Source organism: Ixodes scapularis, unplaced genomic scaffold (assembly GCF_016920785.2).
Source record: "Ixodes scapularis isolate PalLabHiFi unplaced genomic scaffold, ASM1692078v2 PGA_scaffold0__279_contigs__length_252992795, whole genome shotgun sequence".
In the NCBI taxonomy this organism is placed as follows: Eukaryota; Metazoa; Arthropoda; class Arachnida; order Ixodida; family Ixodidae; genus Ixodes; species Ixodes scapularis.
Window position 1 is genome coordinate 209,933,009 of NW_024609835.1, and position 22,219 is coordinate 209,955,227.

Genomic DNA, 22,219 nt, shown 5'->3' on the forward strand with positions numbered 1-22,219 from the left:
CCCTCCCTCCCTTTCTTCCCTCCCTCCTTCCCCCTCCCTCCCTTCCTTCCTCCATCCCTTCCTTCCTCCCTCCTCCCTCCCTCTCTTTCTTCCTCCCTTCCTTCCTCCCTCCTTCCTTCCTTCCTTCCTCCTTCCTTCCTTCTCCTCCCTCCTTCCTCTCTCTTCCTTTCTTTCTCTCTCTCTTTCTCTCTCTCCTTCATTCTCTCTCTTCCTCTCTCTCTTTCTTTCTGTCTGTCTTTCTTTCTGTCTGTCTGTCTTTCTCTCTTTCTGTCTTTCCTTTTCTTCCTTTCTGTATTTCTTTCTTTCTTTCTGTCTTTTTTTTCCTTCTGTCTTTCTTTCTTTCTCTCTTTCTTTCTCTCTCTCTCTTTCTCTCTGTCTGTCTCTCTTTCTCTCTCTCTCTTTCTTTCTCTCTGTCTCTCTTTCTCTGTCCCGCTCTCTCTTTCTCTATCTCTCTTTCTTTCTCTCTCTCTCCGTCTTTCCTTCTCTCTCTGTCTTTCTTTCTCTCTCTTTCTTTCTTTTTCTCTCTCTCTTTCTTTCTCTTTCTGTCTCTCTCTCTTTCTTTCTCTCTGTCTTTCTCTCTCTGTCTTTCTTTCTCTCTCTGTCTTTCTCTGTTTCCTTCTTTCTTTCTCTCTCTTTCTCCTTCTTTCTCTCTCTCTCTCCTTCTTTTTCTCTCTGTCTCTCTTTCTCTCTCGCTTTCTCCCTGTCTCTCTCTCTCTCTCTCTTATTTTCTCTCTCTCTTCCTGTCTTTCTTTCTTTCTCTCTTGTTCTCTCTCCTGCTTTCTCTTTCTCTCTCCTTTCTCTCTCTCTGTCTTCCTCTCTCTTTTTCTTTCTTTCTCTCTCTTTTTCTTTCTTTCTTTCTCTCTCTTTTTCTTCCTCTCTCTTTTGCTTTCTTTCTCTCTCTTTTGGTTTCTCTCTTTCTTTCTCTCTCTCTCTGTCTTTCTCTCTCTCATTCTGTCTTTCTCTCTTTCTTTCTTTTTCTCTCTCTCTCTCTTTCTCTCTGTCTCTCTCTTTCTCTCTCTCTTTTTCTCTCTCTCTCTTTCTCTCTCTCTGCCTTTCTTCCTCTCTCTGTACCTCTTTTTCTTTCTCCCTGTTTCTTTCTTTCTCTCTCTTTTTTCTCTTTCTCTTTCTTTCTCTCTTTCTACCTGTCTCTCTTTCTCTCTATCTTTCTTTCTCTCTTGTTCTCTCTCCTTCTTTCTCTTTCTCTCTCCTTCTTTCTCTTTCTCCTTTCTCTCTCTCTCTGTCTTTCTCACTCTCTTTCTTTCTCGCTCTCTCTCTTTTTCTTTCTTTCTCTCTCTTTTTCTTTCTTTCTCTCTCTTTTTCTTTCTTTCTCTCTTTTGCTTTCTCTCTCTCTGTCTTTCTCTCTTTCTTTCTCTCTCTTTGTCTTTCTCTCTTTCTTTTTCTCTCTCTCTCTGTCTTTCTCTCTTTTTCTCTCTCTCTTTCTTTCTCTCTCTCTTTCTCTCTGTCTCTCTCTCTTTCTTTCTCTCTCTCTCTTTTTCTCTCTCTTTCTTTCTTTCTCTCTGTCTTTCTCTCTCTCTGTCTTTCTTCCTCTCTCTGTCTCTTTCTTTCTCACTGTTTCTTTCTCTCTCTCTTTTTTCTCTCTCTCTTTTTTCTCTCTCTCTTTCTTTCTCTCTGTCTTTCTTCCTCTCTCTGTCTCTCTCTTTCTTTCTCCCTGTTTCTTTCTTTCTCTCTCTCTCTTTCTCCCTGTCTCTCTTTCTTTCTCTCTTGTTCTCTCTCCTTTCTCTCTCTCTCCTTCTTTCTCTTTCTCTCTCCTTTCTCTCTCTCTCTCTCTCTCTTTCTTTCTCGCTCTCTCTCTCTCTGTCTTCCTCCCTCTTTTTCTTTCTTTCTCTCTCTTTTTCTTTCTTTCTTTCTCTCTCTTTTTTTTTCTCTCTCTCTATTTTGCTTTCTTTCTCTCTTTTGCTTTCTCTCTTTCTCTCTCTCTCTGTCTTTCTTTCTCTCTCTCTTTCTGTCTTTCTCTTTCTCTTTCTCTCTCTCTCTCTGTCTTTCTCTCTTTCTGTTTTTCTCTCTCTCTGTCTTTCTCTTTCTTTCTTTTTTTCTCTCTCTCTTTCTTTCTCTCTCTCTTTCTCTGTCTCTCTCTCTCTTTCTCTCTCTGTCCTTCTTCCTCTCTCTGTTTCTTTCTTTCTCTCTCTCTTTTTTCTCTCTCTGTCTCTCTCTCTTTTTCTCTCTGTCTCTCTCTCTCTCTCTTTCTCTCTCTCTGTCTTTGTCTTCCTCTCTCTGTCTCTCTCTTTCTTTCTCCCTGTTTCTTTCTTTCTCTCTTTCTTTCTCTCTTTCTCCCTGTCTCTCTTTCTTTCTCTCTTGTTCTCTCCTTCTTTCTCTTTCTCTCTCCTTCTTTCTCTCTCCTTTCTCTCTCTCTTTCTCTCTCTCTGTCTTTCTCTCTCTCTTTCTTTCTCGCTCTCTCTCTCTCTGTCTTCCTCTCTCTTTTTCTTTCTTTCTCTCTCTTTTTCTTTCTTTCTCTCTCTTTTTCTTTCTTTCTCTCTCTTTTGCTTTCTTTCTCTCTCTTTTGCTTTCTCTCTTTCTTTCTCTCTCTCTCTGTCTTTCTCTCTTTCTTTCTCTCTCTTTCTGTCTTTCTCTTTCTTTCTTTCTCTCTCTCTGCCTTTCTCTCTTTCTGTTTTTCTCTCTCTCTGTCGTTCTCTCTTTTTCTCTCTCTCTCTTTCTTTCTCTCTCTTTCTCTCTGTCTCTCTCTTTCTTTCTCTCTCTCTCTTTTTCTTTCTTTCTCTCTCTCTGTCTTTCTCTCTCTGTTTCTTCCTCTCTCTTTCTTTCTCCCTGTTTCTTTCTTTCTCTCTCGTTTTTCTCTCTCTCTTTCTCTCTCTCTCTTTTTCTCTCTCTCTCTCTTTCTCTCTCTCTCTCTTTCTTTCTCTCTCTGTCTTTCTGTCTCTCTGTCTTTCTTCCTCTCTCTGTCTCTCTCTTTCTTTCTCCCTGTTTCTTTCTTTCTCTCTCTCTTTTTTCTCTCTCTCTTTCTTTCTCCCTGTCTCTCTTTCTTTCTCTCTTGTTCTCTCTCCTTCTTTCTCTTTCTCTCTCCTTCTTTCTCTTTCTCTCTCCTTTCTCTTTCTCCTTTCTCTCTCTCTTTCTCTCTCTGTCTTTCTCTCTCTTTCTCTCTCTTTCTCGCTCTCTCTCTCTGTCTTCCTCTCTCTTTTTCTTCCTTTCTCTCTCTTTTTCTTTCTTTCTTTCTCTCTCTTTTTCTTTCTTTCTCTCTCTTTTTTTTCTTCCTCTCTCTTTTGCTTTCTCTCTTTCTTTCTCTCTCTCTGTCTTTCTCTCTCTCTTTCTCTCTCTCTTTCTCTCTCTCTTTCTGTCTTTCTCTCTTTCTCTCTCTCTGTCTTTCTCTCTTTCTGTTTTTCTCTCTCTCTGTCTTTCTCTCTTTCTTTTTCTCTCTCTCTTTCTTTCTCTCTCTCTTTCTCTCTCTTTCTTTTTCTCTCTCTCTGTCTTTCTCTCTCTCTGTCTTTCTTCCTCTCTCTGTCTCTCTCTTTCTTTCTCCCTGTTTCTTTCTTTCTCTCTCTTTTTTCTCTCTCTCTTTCTCTCTCTATTTCTTTCTCTCTCTTTCTCTCTCTCTGTCTTTCTTCCTCTCTCTGTCTCTCTCTTTCTTTCTTCCTGTTTCTTTCTTTCTCTCTCTCTTTTTTCTATCTCTCTTTCTCCCTGTCTCTCTTTCTTTCTCTCTTGTTCTCTCTCCTTCTTTCTCTTTCTCTCTCCTTCTTTCTCTTTCTCTCTCCTTTCTCTTTTTCCTTTCTCTCTTTTTCCTTTCTCTCTTTTTCTCTCTCTGTCTTTCTCTCTCTCTTTCTCGCTCTCTCTCTCTGTCTTCCTCTCTCTTTTTCTTTCTTTCTCTCTCTTTTTCTTTCTTTCTCTCTCTTTTGCTTTCTTTCTCTTTTGCTTTCTCTCTTTCTCTTTCTCTCTCTCTGTCTTTCTTCCTCTCTCCGTCTCTCTCTTTCTTTCTCCCTGTTTCTTTCTTTCTCTCTATTTTTCTCTCTCTCTTTCTCTCTTTTTCTCTCTCTCTCTTTCTCTCTCTCTGTCTTTCTGTCTCTGTCTTTCTTCCTCTCTCTGTCTCTCTTTCTTTCTGCCTGTTTCTTTCTTTCTCTCTCTCTTTTTCTCTCTCTCTGTCTTTCTCTCTCTGTCTTTCTTCCTCTGTCTCTCTCTTTCTTTCTCCCTGTTTCTTTCTTTCTCTCTCTCTTTCTTTCTCTCTCTTTTTCTCTCTCTCTCTGTCTTTCTTCCTCTCTGTCTCTCTCTTTCTTTCTCCCTGTTTCTTTCCTTCTCTCTCTTTCTCTCTCTCTCTTTTTCTTTCTCTTTCTTTCTCTCTCTCTGTCTTTCTCTCTCTGTCTTTCTTCCTCTCTCTTTCTCTCTCTTTCTCCCTGTTTCTTTCTCTCTTTCTTTCTCTCTCTCTTTCTTTCTCTCTCTCTGTCTCTCTCTCTCTTTCTCCCTGTCTCTCTTCCTTTCTTTCTCTCTCTTTCTTTCTCTCTTTTTCTCTCTCTTTCTCTCTCTCTCTTCCTCTCTCTCTCTTTCTCTCTCTCTTCCTTTCTTCCTTCCTTCCTTCCTTCCTTCCTTCCTTCCTTCCTTCCTTCCTTCCTTCCTTCCTTCCTTCCTTCCTTCCTTCCTTCCTTCCTTCCTTCCTTCCTTCCTCCCTCCCTCCCTCCCTCCCCGAAAGAAAAGAAAACAAAATGACTGGTTAGAACGCATTGCAAGACACCTGCAAAACGTCTTAATGTCATCCCAGATTAGTAACCAGCTAAAGAAAAGCTCCAAAAGCCACATAAAACGTTCTTTGATTAGGTGATTTTGTGTAGCTCGCACTTATCTATATGTTTCACGAAGTCTCAAGAAAAACCTGCAATTTCGATGTGAGCTTTCCGCCTCTTCATTAAAAAAAGGACTTGAGGATTAGCCAGAGTGCGCAGGAAAGGAGTGAAAGAGTCTGGAAAAAACGAGATTAGTATCAGAACTGACACAAATCTCTGCCCCAACGCACGGTTGACACGCCTTCTGATCCAGTGACAAACGGCAACTTTTTGCGGCAGCAAGAGGAAGAAACGCTCCCGGCGAAAAAGTAGCCCGGTATCCGGGCAGAAGAAAGAAGGCACATGAATTTTTGATCGAATTGTGAATAGGGAACTGCGTGGCGCATAAAATAATCTGCGTCCTTTTAAATCTTTTAGAGCTCTCGGTTTTAGTTACCGCTCCAAAAGTGGAGATCAGAGAGAAAAATAAACCGACAACACAAAGCCCCAGTAAAACGTGTCGCACACGCAAACGGGATGTAACTATAGAATGAAAAACTAAATTAAGGTGCAACTAAGAGAACAGCAAGAATACTAAGCGACACGTCGTCGGGAAATTTACAAATTCTTTCTATTGTCACGAATGACAATTGAAGAGGCGACGATAACTGAAAAAAAAACTAAACGTTTAATGAAGCGAACTTGTGCCCGAAACAAAAAGGAAACAGAAGAAAACAATAGTGTCGCGGGCGTCGATTGCGGCCTAACAGCAGGATCGAACGCTGGGGCGAGACTGACCCTGGCTTGCAACGCGGAGCACCTTTTCGTAGCCGTGTGGGTTTCTGGAACATTCGGTCTAGAGCGTTCGGCGCGAATAATATTCGCAACTCGATCAGACGAGAAAGGTCCCGAATTTGCGAGAACGCCAAGTAGAAAATATAAATAAAGGAACATTTCGCTTCCTAGAATCCAACCCAGAACCTCCGCGCGACAGCCAAGCACGGTAACCATTCATTCATCACGTACGCACTCGCGCAGCGACGCAGACGGCATATTTTTTCACACGTTTTCCTTCTAACAAAGTGTCTTTTCCGCAAGTGTTCCGCGCAACCTATCGTCAAATTAGGAAGTGTTTTTGGTGGCCTAAAACGCTTTAACCAGCGACCACACCAGTGTTCACACTGCAGCCAAATGCCGAACAGAATGCAGAAGTGTTCCAAGTTGGGAGAGGTGGTATGATGACATAGTGTTGTTGTGCACATTCCTTCTCTCCGTCCTTGTCTTTTCGTGCGCTGTTCTCTTCACTAAGCTGAACAGAATAGATTAGACCTTTCTCGAGCAACGAGCGCCGTCTGGGGAGTTGTCTGCGAACTACAAATAAAGGGCAGGCGAACAGGTCAGCACCCGTCACAACGCACTGGCGTGGCGCCGTTGTTTCGGTTTTCATTACTTCTTATGCCCGTTATTACCGATGCTCCAAAAACAGTCGTCAAAAAAAGAGGAAATACGCGAAAACGTAGGGGCTAAATATGTTGGTCGTGCTTGACGCAGCCCTCCGAAAATGGCGACAACGGGAAGCATGGCTAGAGGAGAGGGTGTACGCATGCGCAAAACTTTACTGGAAAAAGGCCCCTTACGTCCTGCTGGAAGTTAAAGGGTGGGCTGCCGGCAAAACCCAGTGTTACCCGACTGCTAGAATACCGTCAAGTAAGCGCCACCCAAAATGGCGGACAGCCGCAATAGTTATGACAACGCACGCGGGTTGGAATAACCCCGAGAAACGCCGATTCGGCAGCGTCTACACACCCGTCTTTCTTGACAAGCACTGCACTTTCAGAAAGAAGGGTTTATACAGTCCTGCATAAAGGGGGGAACGCTCTTGCAGCCTTTGTTCCTTCAGAAAGGGAAAAACTTTTGTCCTAAAAACAGGGGGGCAAACTTCCACCGTCGCCTGCATCTCAGTATGGCGACCCCGAGTCGAGCAAATCGAGATCAATAAGGCTTAACGAGAACGCTGAGTCTATTGTACGGAGCGAGAGGAGAAGCGAATCAAGGCGTACCACGAGCTTTCCGCGAACTATTTATTTCCGAACGCAGCTTCTCGCCGGACGTGAAGAGACTTCCGTTTAGAAAGCAGTTACTCAGTCTCCTCGTCGTCAGCACTGCAATGTCCAACGGAGACAACCTTACCCAGTTACTTCGCGCACTTTACGTCTTACCTTTGCTACCCCTCGAGCCACAATTCCATCGTCAACCGCACAACAGGGAGGAATGGTAAACCATTCGGGAAACGAATAGCCGCTCTCAAAAGAGCAAATTCGAAGCAGCCTATTCGCTCACTGTTGCACAGGAACCAGAAATTTTTACGAAGCGTGAAAGAAGGTTAAATCGCTTGTCACCAGATGGCAGGGTCAAAGAGAGTAATTGTAACTAGCTAGGCTAGTTGGCGCTAGGTACCGCCCAAAGGATGTGCTACAAAAATATGTTTATTTGCTCACGCTACCACTGCGCTTCGGGCCCTTGGGCATCTTTATTATACACTGAACATATTATACACTGAACATAGCTGAATATATACATTGAGCGCACCCACCTACACGGGGCATACATTCATCAATACGACAGCCCACGAACCCCACCACTACTTCTGAGCTCAGCGGTTCCACCTTTTATACTCGGCTTGTTGAAGGTACGAAATTTCTCGGTAACCGCCTAAGCAATAAAAAAGATTCCCAGCATGTTGATTTTTTTTCAGCAATGTCATACCTCTCAGAGTATTTTGAACCGCTCAGGGGATGCATCTCTTAGTAAAAAAGTAAACTATCCTGCCTGAATTACTTAGGTTGATATCGGTTGATTCGCACAATTGCGCTTGAGTGTGTTCGGGTGCGGTGATTTCCAATGCACCAGGTTACGCATTGGAAAACTGACGCCACCTAGTAGATAAACTTGGAACTAGAGTGAAGGTTTTGCAATGCTTTCGACATTGAATCTACGCACAATGATAAATAGTTACTTATAATGTTGTCAATTAGTCCAAACTTGAGGGGGGAAAAGATATATACATGTATATATAGAAAAAAGCTGAAATTGCTTCAGCTGTCACGCTGATTCTCAAAAATTCGTTAGCATTTCGCACAGCGGTTATATACAACAAAGCATGGTGAATGCAGCCGCTCGGCACTTTTCCGCGGAGTGAAAATTCGGAAACCCCTCTTCTCTCCTGTACAGGCAAATCATGTTATTAAGCGTGCGCATGAACGACGTGCGCATGATGCACAGAAAACATCGGAGCCATTTCGTTGTTCTCCATACATGTGCAACCAGGGGCGACGACACTGTGCGCCTACGGCCCGGTGACACGAGTCAAGAAGGGCGTGGAAGGCCGAAGAACGGCACCGCACCCTAGTGTGCGTCCACGGGTCTCCAAAGCCGATGGCAGGAGCTTGCAGGGCGTCCAAAGCGTGCATCTGCACGCCGGCCGCGTGACGTACCACCTTGTCACCGAGGTGCAGTAGGGGACAGCGGGACTAGGGAGTTACTTGGGCCGCTGGCGGAGTGCCGCGAGGAGGGCGAACGGGTCGCAAAGGTGGGTTATTTAGTATATTGTAACGAGCCATCCGCAGACTGTCACTGCGGAGGAGGGGGGGGGGGGTTGACACGTGCCTCAATTATACACCCGCCGCCCCCCACTGCGTGGCTCCGAAATCGGCGAAGGGGGAAGTCGCCGGCGATAGTCGGTGGCTGGGACTGTGGCGCCATTCCGTGGCAACGTTGCGAACTGTGCTGCAACCACGTCCAAGGTAAGAGCATGTACCAGGACACTAATGTTAAAGGAATGCTGAACCGAAAATAGAATTTCAGAAAAAAACGCGGAATCGATAGGCGGGAAGCTACACATCCCAAAACGTCACTCATAAAGCGGTATCTCAACGTATGGTCGTATTTTTGTAAAAGAAGAGCGCGCTCGCATAAGGCTGAAAAGACGCGTGACCTCGCAATGCTCATTTCCTCCTCTTTTCGCTTTGACTCCGCGAGGGCGCGGAGAGGAAAGGGAGCGACGCCATTTCCGCTCCTTCTCAACTCTTAAAGGCCGACCTACAAAACCATTTTCCGCGGGAGAAGAGGTTTCCTCCTTGCCACCCAGAAAGGAGGAAACCCCTTCTCCTTTCCACGGAGACTAGCTTCCGGAGCCGCCCTTTTCAGGGGAGGAGGAGGAAGGAGTGCGAGAGGGGAGGGAGCGAAGGTCGTTGGGGAGCACTTCCCTACCCTGCGGAAAAAGGTTTCGTAAGATGACGTCAACATTCTCCCTCGTTTGCTCCTTTATTTTCCAGAAATACGGCCATCCGCTCGAGATATGGCTATATGAGGGATGTTTCGTGGTTTATGGCGCCGTGTTCAACACTTCTGCAAGCTTATTTTGTGAAATCCGAATTCCAGTTCAGCATCCCTTTAGCGCAGTGGTTCTCAACCATCGACGTTTCGCGGGCCCCTTGTGGATCGGCGGAGATGATGGAGGACCCCGTTCGTGGTGAGAGGAGAGGAAAGGTTAAATATAACAATGATTTAATAAACTAACATAACTAAGGGCTAATGTGAAGTAGACCTCTCTTATTGACACACACACGAGAAAACTCGCCCGGAAACTGAAACATTTCTTCTCAACCTGCAAAAAGACTACTTTCTTGCCGAGCTAGACTGATGAGGCAGGACCTCGCGGACCCCTAGAACGCCTTCGCGGACCCCTAGAACGCCTTCGCGGTCCCTAAAAGGACCGCGGACCCCCCATTTGAGAACCACTGCTTTAGCGCATCAAGAGGTATTCGCAGGTTGGAAGAGTTCCAGTGGTACCCGATAGATATTGCCAGTGTGTGTTCTCGTCGTAAACCGTTACCAGGGAACGCAATTTGGACTCGAGCACACTCAAAAGGCAAATGCGTGCACCAGCCTTCGCTTCCGGCGGAGCAACCAAAAACCGAAGGCCAGTGAGTACTGCCTACAACGATGCGGAGACTACGAATCGGCGCCGATTAATAGAGGCTTTCCGTGAAGAGCCTTCTGGTTCTGCACCGCCACGAGCCTTCCGCGTGATGCCACGACGCGAAGGACGACGCCGGAAAGCCGGCCTCGAAATGGGCTCGGGCCATTTAGGCAAATGACGCGCGTCGCATCGGCTGCTGCCGGGCGGGCCTCGGCTCAGCCCCGAGCCGAGATAAACGAGCCGGGGGCGTCCCCTAACCGCAATCTCGCAAAAGCGAATCTCCTATTTTCGCGCTCCCAGTTCTTTGCCTCAACCCTTCCTTTCCCCCTCACCTCTTCCTTCTTTTTTATGATGGATTACGGCGAACGCTACGAGCCATATCCTGGCCAATCCAGCGCTGAGCATGTCACGTGATCCCGAGCTCCGCGTGTCGCTGAACGCCCCTCGGAACGAGCACCTGACTCTCAGCCGGCATCGGCGTTGGCTCCGATGGCCCGTGACGCCCGATGTGGTCCATCGCGAAGTGAAACGGAATACAAATGTCCCCACGCAGGCAAATTCCGGTCAGACTCAGCTGTCGGTGCGTTCTCTAGCGCCTTCATCTCTGTTTGCCGTCGTTTTCTCGGATCCTCTTTTCCAAAAAGGGAAAAAAAGAAAGAAATAAAGCAAAAAAGGGAACCAATCTTTTTAAATGCAAGATCGAGATTTTTTTGCCCTTCCAGTTCAATTATTCCTTTTTTTTTGCGTTTTATTATTTTAATTTTAAGAGGACGACGACGAGAGAAGAGAACCGCAAAGTTTTTGTCTTTGGGCCCCCGGCGTAAGGAATGACGAAACAATAATAGCGATAATAATAAATAATAACATTCCATTAGCACGAGTGGGAGACCCAAGATAAGGAGGAGAAACGCCCAGAAAAAGCGATCGAAAAGTATTTCGGAACGATTTTCGCGCTCCTCTCCGAAGACCAAATCAAAGTTACCTTAAAAACGCGCCGAGCGAAGCGATGGACCGAGAAACAAATAATGCAGACTCGCACGGGACACCCCAACCTCCTTTTTCCTCCCTAAGCTGGAGGCTCTCGAAACGTTAATATTAGAGCAGTGCCTAAAGGGCGAAAGACGTAGTTCTTCTTTTCCCTCCGCCCGCTCCGGTTTTCCATTTCTGCAACTTCTGCCTTTCCATTATACATCTCAGTCTAACGATTTCTCTTCCCTTTGGATGGAACAGTTCGGTTGCGCTGCCTCCCACTCTTCCTAATAACGCGCACAAAGAAGATTTTCGGCGGAATGAAAACGGTGCGCGCTTCCTTCGTCCGCTCCCCCGGTCCCATTAAAATATATATATATATATAAGGGGAAAGGGTGCGAGGAGGTTGCTAAGACGGTGCCCCAAAAAGTAGACGGCGGGGAGGGAGGATGAACGGAGCTTATTTAATACAGATTTCCATTTAAATGGAAATGAGAGCGACAAAACGGAAGAAAAAGAAAGGAGAAGGAGCCGGTGCAGCCACAAAGGACGCCGAGGGATGAAGAGTGACGGCTGCTTTGGGGTCCCGTCGAAGGCGAAAGAGGCTGGGGGGACAATGCATTAGGGCCGACGCACCAGTCAGCCGCCGCCGAGCTCCAAAATGAGATTTCAAAGTAGCTGTCTCGGTGACAAAGGCGTCCCCCGTCGCCGCGGTGGCCGGCGCGCGCTCACGCTGTAGACCCGTTGACAGCGGCGGTCAGAGAGCTCCAACCGGCCGTAGCCCATACACCGGCAGCGAAGACATGCGTCCACGCACGCAGTTTTGGAATATCGTTCCGATAGTTCCGATCACTACACGATGCATCCGCAAACGCGCCGGCGGAGTATCGGCTATCCTTATCGGAGTTATGGGCACGGTCTACTAGAACGCTGGGAGAAAGCTCGTCGTGAGCAAGTCTACCAGTCGCAAAACAGAAACCTACCCACACATGCTGTACCTTCATTTAAATTCGAATGGAAGCTTCAATAATACAAAATAAGAGGGGTAATCCTCAGTGACCATTTTCCCGACTTAATTGAAACAAAGGGTCAGCTGACACATTCCCCCAGACATTTAGTTCAACTCGCCCTCGATGAGCGATTCAGCGCCAGCCACAGGTCTTCAGCCTTCATCGAGGATCGCGGAGTCGACCGCCGCCTGAGACCTCGGTGAATTCACAACTTCATTCATATGTTCTTTCTTTCACCTCTCCGTGTCCCTGCCCTACTCTCCCTTTCCTCGTCAATTTCTTTCGCAAGCAACCGGTTCAGCCTTCCTCTAGGACGCCCTCTCCCGCACTTTTCATGCCAACTGTATCTATTCTTCTATAAGTACCCAGTCAAAACGGCTTTCCACCGGAAACTGGGGCTGTCCCTCGGCAGGGCTGCTATACACTATAGGTGCCGTGCAATGAAGTTTTTGGTTAGACAAACGCTTAACTATCCTAACGTACGGTAGTTGCACGGTCGTACTCACTGGAACCGAGCTATAGAGAGTTGGAGCGTGCGAGCGATTCGCTGTGGTAATGTCTGCACATGATAACCTTTCTTAGACAGCCGTTGTAGCTCTAGCTTCTCGACTTCTGTGCTCTGGGTATCTTCTCTGCCGAATACAAACGCCAAAATAGTGCCTACTCACCCTTCCCTCGCACATACGCACAAACAAGTAAGCGCAGGTGCATAGGCCCCAAGGCCGTGGCAAGTGCAACCAAACGCGAAGGAGGGCATCCGACAGGTACGAGATGACAAGGCTGCGGGTCCCATCGGTGAGAACAGCCAGCCGAGCGCTGACTGAGGCAGATCTCGCGTCTCCGCCCCTCGCTGGCTTTGGGAAGGTGAAGAAGCGGGGGATCCAGCACTTGGGCTTTGTTATGTCGAAGGCGTCGAGGCAAAGCACCGGTTCTGCCTGTCTGTTCCGCCTATATTACATCGGAGTTGTGAGTACGTGCCTGTCTGTGTGTTGTGTTCCTTCCTGTTCCGTCTATGCCTCTCTGTGCGCGATTTTTCATCATGTTCAACGTTTACCAACTCGCGCAGTTTACCACCTTACTACTGTCTGTCTGTCTGCCTCTGCGAGTGTGTGTAACAGAGGGAGAGAACAGTTTCTCTTACGCGGAGGATCCGTATCCGTGCTTGATTTCGTAGGCGTCCTTGGTGCTCTTCCAGAAGAGCAGTTCCACGAAAGCCAGCTTGTTGTCGCGGGCGGTCTCGACGAAGTCGCGCACCACGAAGGTGGCCAGCCGCGCAAGCTCCTGCAACAGAAAGCGCACGGGCCGACACCGCGTCAAGAGCAATCTTTTCACGCGTGAGTTAATTACTGGAATATACGATTCGCACAACAACAACATCAAGCCAGATCGACCTATACGCAGTCTTTCCGAACTTCATACGAGCCAAAGATGTGTGTGTGTGTGTGTGTTGAACAAAACCTCGTACGACAAACGGCGGTTATGGAACCAACGGACGAATCTCTCAATGCAAAAACACGTGTTTCAAGCCCTCCCGGAGACAGCCCTATTTTCGTTGTTTCCGTCCTAATTTATATGAACTACGGAAAACACCATATATGCTAACAAATTGTCAATAATTTATCCAAGATGCGTAAATTTAACACCCTGTGTCTGCTTGTCCGTCTTTGTTATTAATTTGTCAATATAGTGCCGGACTCCTTTGCCACCATCTGGGATTGGTCAGCGTCGCGCTGCTGACCAAGCACAGACAACGGCCATGTTTTGGACTCCCCTATTAGGGATGCAAAACTATCGATAAACTGACTATTGGTAGTTTTGGAAAAACTATCGATAGTGTCGCAAAACTATCGATAGTCTATTATCGATAGTATTATCGATAGTCTTTCCATAGTTTTTCGATATTAGACCAAGGATAGTACTATCGATAGTTTTGACAGACTATGGATAGTACTATCGATAGTTTTTCGATAGTCATCGATTGTCAGATTTCTGGCGACTATCGATACTATCGATAGCAGTATCGATAGTTTTGCACCACTACTCCATATCCCGGTTGGTCCTGCCGGAGGAAACAAGGTGTTAGGCGCGCGGGAGCGCCAAGGGCCCTAAGAGACACTCGGCAAGAATATCGGCGAGCCTTCTGACCCTGGCGCAGGCCAATCGCGGCGGTCAGACATGTCGCTGACTTTCTCGCCCAGTGTACAGCTTAGAGGCGCAGACGACCGATTTGGATTGACCTTGCCTCGCAGAACTCAGAACGTGCAAATCAACCCACGCTGATCTCTCTCTCTCTCTCTCTCTCTCTCTCTCTCTCTCTCTATATATATATATATATATATATATATATATATATATATATATATATATATATAACTAAGAAGAAAAGAACCCTTAGGGAAAAAAGCACCAACGGACGATTGAATCTTCGAGGTTTCGTCGAAACGTCGAAGATTAAATCGTCCGTTGTTGCTGTTTTCACTAAGGTTTTTTTCTTCTCAGTTATATACCAACGCCTTCGGCCTCCCGCCACCATGCCCGTTGTGTATATATATATAGAATGTTTGCAATACCAAGCTCGGACAGAGAAAAAATCTCAAAAGAGAATAGGCAGACGTCCGCAGTTACGCTTAAAAATAAAAATCACTTCGCAAGTCAGCTAACAAAAATTAAAAAAAGAGACCAAAACGGAAAGAAATGCAAGAACAGAATCTTCAGACTGTCTGTTAGGCTAACTGAATTTCGTCCAAAGAAGAAACTTGTGTCCTTTATTGTTATCATAAAAAAAAACACAAAACGAGTTACTTCGTAAGTAATTCAATACTTTTTTTTACAGTCGTTAGTCATTTACTCAAGTATATTAGAATTGAGTATGTTTACTCTGCTCGAATCACTTTTTACGCCATACTCAGTAACCTAACTGCGTTTCTTGTACCTTTTGCATGTCTGGATAACGCTAGTTATAGAATTGTTATATCTGGTTCGGACCGCGCACGCGCTACATTTGGGTGGAGAATAGGGAGTTTTCGTAGATCGCTTTCGCCGTCCCGCAACGCCCTTCGCAACCCGCTACGATACCCGGAACTCTGCAGTCAAGGCTATCGGCGCTCAGGCGCAGTAGTCACTTCGTTGCGGAGGGCTTAGCGGAGCGAGGGGAGGAGGGGGGGGGGACGCGGTTTACGAAAACTCTCCAATGAGGGTTCGGCTATGAGTAACTTATTTATGCAAAGACAAAGAAAAGAAGAAGGAAACATGTATTTTATTTTGGGACATTGTCGTTCTCCCTGAGCGGAACTCGACTGATAACACGATTCTATCGGCTGCGAGTGGCGAGGGGGCGACGACCAACAAGAGTGCGTAGGTACAGCTGCAACGGAAAAAGAGTAGCACAAGTGACCGATGACCAGAGCGGCAAAATCGCGACACGTGGCGCTATTGTTCCCGAGCGCGCCGATAGCGAGAGTGACAGTCACGTTCCATGCCCCAACGCGGGGGCGGCCGGCAGAAAGCAGCCCGTCTTAAAGCCCGCATTTTAAATCCTATCTTATCCCTCAATTTTCTGCCGGCCACCCCCAGGTTGAGATATACAACGTGACTGTCACTCTCGCTAACGGCGCGCTCGGGAACAATAGCGCCGCGTGTCGCGATTTTACCGCTCCGGTCTTCGGTCACTTGTGCTACTCTTTTTCTGTTGCAGCTGTACACGACGCCTGGGACGCCCGGTATCGACCGGCACAACCGAAACGTCAAACGGGAAACGACTGAACGGCAAGCCGCAACTGCCACTTCCTCCGGACGTTTTTCTGAGACGGACGGGAAAAAGACGCCGACGACCTTGGCTGACCTTTCAATGGCGAGGAACTTTTCCCCCGATCGCTTCTCCCGACCGGCAACGCGCTCCGCAGAGAAGACGCTGCTTCAGGGCATGCGCGCCGCTAGCCTTGTCTGCATAGTTCCGGACCTCGTACCGTTTGCGGAAAGGTACGAGGTCCGTTTGCGGAACGGGGTTGCGGAACGGAGGAAAACGATCTACGAAGACTTCCTATCGGGAAGTTTTCGTAGATCGTCATCGCTGTCTTGCAATGCTCTCGGCAGCCCTATTCGCGACTCCAGCAAACTATAGGGGGCGCGCTGGACAGGCAAAACCGGGGACGAAAGGAGGTCGTTTTCTTCGTTCAGCACGCGGACCACCATACATCTTGCACTGTATAGCGAAAAATCGGTGTTACGTATGAAAGCAAAGCGATTTTTCGACGGCAGAAACCTTCTAGTAAGTGCGTAGGAATGCCATGGCGGAACATAGAAAGAGTTACTGGAAACGATGCTTGTTTCTATGCTGCCCACGAGAACCGAGCAGCGGTAGCAGACGGCAGAGTCGAAACGACCTCCTCTCTTGAGTTACGCGGCGTCGATGTCGCTGGAGTCGCCAACACTACGGTGTCCGGAACTATGCAGAAACAAAGGCTAGCGGCGTCTTCCGTGCGTAGAGCATGGCGGATAAGGAAACACGGTCTACGTAAACTCACCAATGCGGACCTTGGGAAGATCGTTCCGATACGTCCGATAACGATACCCGACGCTCCGCAGACGCCTTTGCGTATGCGTCGTATCGCTATCGGAATGATCTACTAAAGCTCCTTCCCTATTGTCCAACGCCCGCACGACGGTCAATGGCCCATTTGGGCACGCGTGTTTTATTTTTATTTTTTTTCGTGACAGCGGCTCCTGGGCGCAGCCATCATGATGCCATAGCCGTGCGGCGCCGTTTGCGACTGTTGTAGTTTGAACGGTAGATGTGGTGTTATAGGAGATAGTCGCTGTATCGCTCTGCCCCGTTGTGAACCGTTTTATCGAGAAGAACGACTGAAAGCAAATCTCGAATTTTACGCCGGGCACGTGAGCGGAACCTGGTGGTGACGGTTAAAAACATTCATTCGAAGCAACAATGTCTGAAGTGTGGCGAGTATGAAACGTAGCTTATTAAATAGCTCCTGGCAGTGCTATTCGTAGAGCAAAGAGAGGAACACTTTGACGAGTAAAGTGACTTCACTGCCGAGGGGCGCGCAAAAGGCTTTCTATCGAGATGTCGTGGTTAATTGGCCGGGACAAAATAAGAAGACAGGTTTCTCGATGAGATCATGCCCAGGAATAAACATGCGACCCGATTCCCAACGATTATCACTCGCTAATTCCCAGAGACTTATCCGTCTTGAAATTGCGGGCTATTAGGGGCACTGATGTCAATTCTGAGATCGTTCTTTTGTGCTGAGAACTCAATCTAGACGCTCTCAGCATGCTAATAAACCCGAAATTACAATCGTGCGTAGCTTATTTCCTCGTTAAAAGCGTGTCCAAAGATCGTGACAAGCCCCTTTTGGGAAGATTTTTTTTTAAAGTGAAGTGGTCGACGAAGGGCGCTTGTTGGCGAGTTGCAATCGATGGCTCCACCCGCGGAGAAAAAGAGTAGTCTTATCCGGATGTGTACCTATCAGGCTCTCTTCGAAACGACTTATAATAAAATCATTTAAAATCATTCGGAATCTGCGCGTATTGTAAGGCTTTCATTGGTCCACACAATGTAGTCCGCGAGAAAAAAGAGTGCACATGTTTTTCTACTGCCCTGAGATGAATAGGCGGTTTTGTAATATAGGACTTGGTATATGCGGAAACTAACACCTTTTAAACAATATAAGATCAAAAACGACCTTTTTCAAAAATGACTTTAGTGCCCTTTTAAGAACCCACGATTTTCCTTTCTTCGTCCCCCTGTAAATATTTAGCCTGACAGGAAGTTCTTGGACATTCTAGTCAGAAAAGACATAACCACAAAGGGGCACCGTTGCCTCCGACTTCGCTCTCCCATGCAGTAAACCGGAAGAGCCCTAGTTACAGAATAGACTAAATTAAAGACAAACCTACTTAGATAAAAAAAAAATCCAGGCTATTAAAGGTGTCAAAAGAACTCCGAGAACTCCGATGGTTATTAGAGTTACAGGATCTACAAAAATGATTTCATAGAGAGCTTTAATCGATCTTTCTGATAACTCCGATAACGATGCCCGATACCACAGAGGCCCCTTTGCGCATCTATCGTACCGCTATCGGGTATAGTCAGCGGAGTTATACGAACGATATATACATTAAAAGTGTCTATTGGAGCAAGCGGCGTCGCCTCGGTACTAACCCTGAGGTCTTCGCTTATGCTGGTGGCAGCCAGGGAGCGGTAGTCCCGCAGGATGGCCTGGAAGGACTTGAAGACGCTGGCCTGGTACAGGAGCGGAGACATCTTCAGGTCCCAGCTGAGCCGGTGAAGCATGCGCACGACGTGCCGGTTGCTCTCCGCTGGGTTGGTCCGGTAGTGGGACAGCAGCTTGCAGTAGACCATGATGACTTTCGGCTTGGCGAAGCTGCGCGAAAAGCCGCACGCACGAATCAGTACCGGCCATGGGATGCTCTCACACAAAGAGAATGTCAATAACACGCCTGATTCAGCATAGCCTTACAGAAGTGTGACGCCCTGTAGGGAGCTTCACCGCCAGCCATATCTGAGTGCGCAGCTGGTGATCGCGTATTGACGGGGAGCTTCTACAGTTCCTTTTTCAGCGTGACTTCCACACCCCCAAGATTGATGGTCTCTTTGCGCAGCATGCGCTGCCTTTAAACATTGCGTCCAGCGTCCAGACTAAAATTAAGGCGCCCCAATATATTCCTCGATACACACGTGCCTTTTACACGCACGAACGTATCAAACCTGTTATTAAAACCATGCGTGTAGTGTCCAGTGCATTGTTGGTGGATTCCTGGCACAAAATGGTCCGACGTTTCGGATAAACCATGGTCAAAAATGCAGATGAATGTAAGTACAATCGAAGATGGCGACAGGCGTAGATGGATGAAAGACGAACCGTATATAGTAAATACAAGCCTCCCAGTTTGATGCAGAACTCGTTTCCTAAATATCCATTAAAAACAAGGTGTTCCAAAGGCAAACTATCAGTACAAGGAAATTAGTACAGGACCGCACGCAGGTACGATGTTCATCCTGACCGAAACACGCCGGGGCGGCGTCTAACCCTAGACATCCCAGAGTTTTACAATACAGGGCTCCAACGCTTCGGCTTCCCCGCGCCTGGGGCGTCGCACTGCGCATGCGCAGCGCGACTGCCAGAGGAGCTTGGGGGATCTTAAAACATTGGAGTCACCTATTCTAAAACTCTCCGTCCTGTAGCTCCGCACCTGGTTCTACGTTTCTTTGAGCTGCGGCGGGAACATTGCGCAACGCGTCTGTATGCCGCGCGTGTCGCGCGACGCCGGGACAACACGAGCCACCCGATTCTGACGTCAACGGTGATGGCCACAAAGATACTCGCCCAAAGGATCCAACGCGGCTGCGAAAAACAACCAGAAAATACTAAAAAGGCCGAAAATCGGAACACACAAAAATCGGTTTACGCCATTTTCAAGAACCCAGCGTATTTATCGCGCGCGCACTGAAGATGAGGTCACGTTAGAAGCCTATTTGCGATTTCGTCGCTGCAAAAGCACTCGAATCGTTCGATTCCCCCCCCCCCCCCCCCCCTTCCTCTCCAAAAAAATGGTCTGGAACTATTTTATATAGTTTCTTATGTCCGTGCGTTTGTAGGTTAATTTTCCGCTGACATGTCAAAGCCTCGAAGGCCCCATGGAACGAAAAATGCGACGAATCTTTTACGGCGACGTCGGTACGCGCACGGCGAGAAAACAGTGGCTGCCACGCCCCACGCAAATAAGCGAACGTTCGTCGGTTTTTCATATACTCACTGCATGGAGCTCACCCTTAACAAGCCATTGCGAAGTACCAAAAAGTTCAACTTGCGAGTGACAGCGCCCCCCAAAAAGTTTCGTACACCCTTGGCAAGTTGCACTTCGGCGCAACCATTCGTCTTTCTCCTAAAATAAAACGAGTTCAACGTGCCACAGACACGGCGTATCTAGACTCTTCCCGGGGGTCAGCCCGCCGTAAAATCTCGGCGCAGCCGAATATTTATTATACGGCACGCAGTTTGGACAGCCGTCCTGAATAACAACAAAAACAAGACAAAAAACAACAACAGCCAGCTCAATTTTGTATTGCAAAATCGAAAAGAACACGCAACACGAGCCGAAAACTCTCGCGCTCGGCAGCGAGCCCCGTACGCGCGGAAGAGCGTCATGTCGACAGGCACAACATCCGGTTCTCGGGCGACAAGGCGGCCGCTTCTGGTGCACATACATTACCGGCCGAGCGCGCGTCTTCACACACGACGACGCGCGCGTGTGCAGCGCGTGGGGCTTGGCCGGCGGCACATGCGGCAGAACGGCGGCAAGAAAAATTGCTCTTCCGCTGTCGCGAGTCCCGCCAACGGCAAACAGGCGGGAGAGGTTTCTTCACCAAACGCGCCTGATAAACTGTCCTTTGAAGCTGCAGCCGGGAGTTGGCGCGAGTTGGCGGCGAGGCACCCGGGACGGTGCGCGGAAAAAGGTTCGCCGTTCACGGCACGATGGCCCCCGAAAAGAAACGGCCCTTTGTAAGGCGCGCTAAGAATTTCTTTTTCTTCTTTTCCCCGCGCTAAGAATTTTTCTAGAGGAACGAACTCACGAAAACGAAAGAACAGCAAGGAATCGCGTGGGTCTTTCTTTGGCAGGATATGGCTTTAGAATGTGCGCCAGCCACTGCAATTCGCAGCGGCGACGAAGGCGAGTCTAAAGGAAACGAATAGAAGAGTCAGGTGAGCCGCGATTTTCGTCTATTCCGAAGAAGTCGGATCGGTTTTTCTTCGTCCGAGAACGGATGATTCTTTAGAAACGCACTCAATGGCTAGGAAAAAGTGAAACCTTGGCAAACCGTTTTCCAAGAGCCCCAAAGACGTCATCGTTTTCTTTTAAGGATATGATTTTCATTTCATTTCATTTCGACTTTGGAGAGAGGCCGAAGGCCCATAGCACGTAATCTGCAAGCCCACAAATAAAGATATATATATATATATATATATATATATATAAAAAATCTGATCACATTATCTGAAGAGCATATTGGTAACATTGACTAGCAACGGAAAGAATAGAACAATTTCGTGACGAGTTTGTTTTATATCTGTCGCTAGTCAAAGAACTCCGCTGCGACGTTACTCTGGTACAACGTTAGTGAAGACAGGAAGGACACAGTCGACCGGCAAAACGAAACAAAATGGCCAGTTATAATGTGTCTGGAACCTTAATACCGCTGCTATTTGCTCTTTCTCGCGTGAGTTGAAACGTGGTGGCGCCAGTGTGCCAATAGCCCCAAGCAGTTCCGGTTCTGAACAAGAAGGGGCTTCGCAGTATTTGCGAAATTACATATACAAGCTATATGTATATATATACATATCTTCTGGAGACGGCCACTTGTGGCACTGTCGGGCTTAATTTACTAAAGCCCCACTATCCGGGGAAAGTGGCGCCATTCCTTGTTGCGGAAATGCTCGAGACTCGTGCCAGGCGCCACTCAATAATCAATGTACCATAAAAAAAAAAGTTTTGCGCATTGTTTATATGTTGTGCAATATAGTGATGGCAATATTTGGTTGTTGCTTAAAGAAACGATGCCTTTGGCGTTTGAAAAGCGTACGCCTTGATAGAATAACATAGCTAATATAAAGTGCACCTACATACCAGGTGTGATCAAAAAGTTTCGGGACCGATTCTGTAGCCTAAAAAGAAAGGGCAGCACAGTGATGCGCGCGCAGCATTCGAAGCAAGGGACCTTCGTGTTTCGGTATACCAAAGGGCGTCGCTTTGCGAATAGTTCGAGCTGCGCTACACGAGTTAGTTTGACCACATGCACGAGCATAATGGTGATCTCTCCATAGACACCAAACAGAAGCGAGAGCGAAGTTTTACCATAAACTCGGCAAAGCTAAAACGGAGACCTCTGAAATTATTTAGAAGGCTTATGTCGAAAACCAGTGAGGTGCGCGAGATGTTTTGAGCTGCACTCGCGCCTCAAGAACGGCAGAACATCAATGAAGTCGAGGAGAGGTCGAGTGCCACTTAAAGCAGTTCGCAAGTTTCACCGATTTTTGACACGAGCCTGCTGAATCCTTTCAAATATCTGGCTGTTTTTTATTTGCCGAGTTCGACGCAGAATCGGAGTTCGTTCCCGCTCTGCCTTGCAGACGCCCTTTGGTACAACGAAACACGGAGGCCCCTTCCTTCGGCTGCTGCGCGCTCACCATTGTGCTGTCCTCTCCTTTGAGGCTACAAAATCAGTCCCGGAACTTTTTGATGACACCTCCTTTGTCTCGCTTCACCCCATAAAGGCGGAAATTTGTAATGCTTCGCAAGGAACCGGACTGTTCCACTTCGGTTCCTGAGGTGAACAAAAGTGTACTCCTCCGTGCGGGAACTATACGGGGCGCTTTAAAAAACGCGCGTAGAGCCTCAAGCGGTGGTGCTGGCCTTCGACACTGAGACGCGTTGAGCAGCCTGCGGCGCCTTTTCGCGTGCGAAGCTGTGACGCCGAAAGTCTGCACGGAGTACGTTCGCTT

At 47.5% G+C, this 22,219-nt stretch overlaps 1 protein-coding gene across 1 annotated transcript in view; it reads right to left on the reverse strand.

The window, feature by feature from the left end:
* Positions 1 to 22,219, reverse strand: part of LOC8038579 (protein timeless homolog) — a 622,009-nt gene that overhangs the window by 202,539 nt on the left and 397,251 nt on the right. The window contains exons 17-18 of the mRNA XM_040213064.2: positions 17,860 to 18,082; positions 12,820 to 12,959 (exon numbers count right to left, since the gene is read on the reverse strand). Coding sequence (XP_040068998.1) covers positions 12,820 to 12,959; positions 17,860 to 18,082 — 363 coding nt within the window. The remainder of the gene's footprint in view (positions 1 to 12,819; positions 12,960 to 17,859; positions 18,083 to 22,219) is intronic.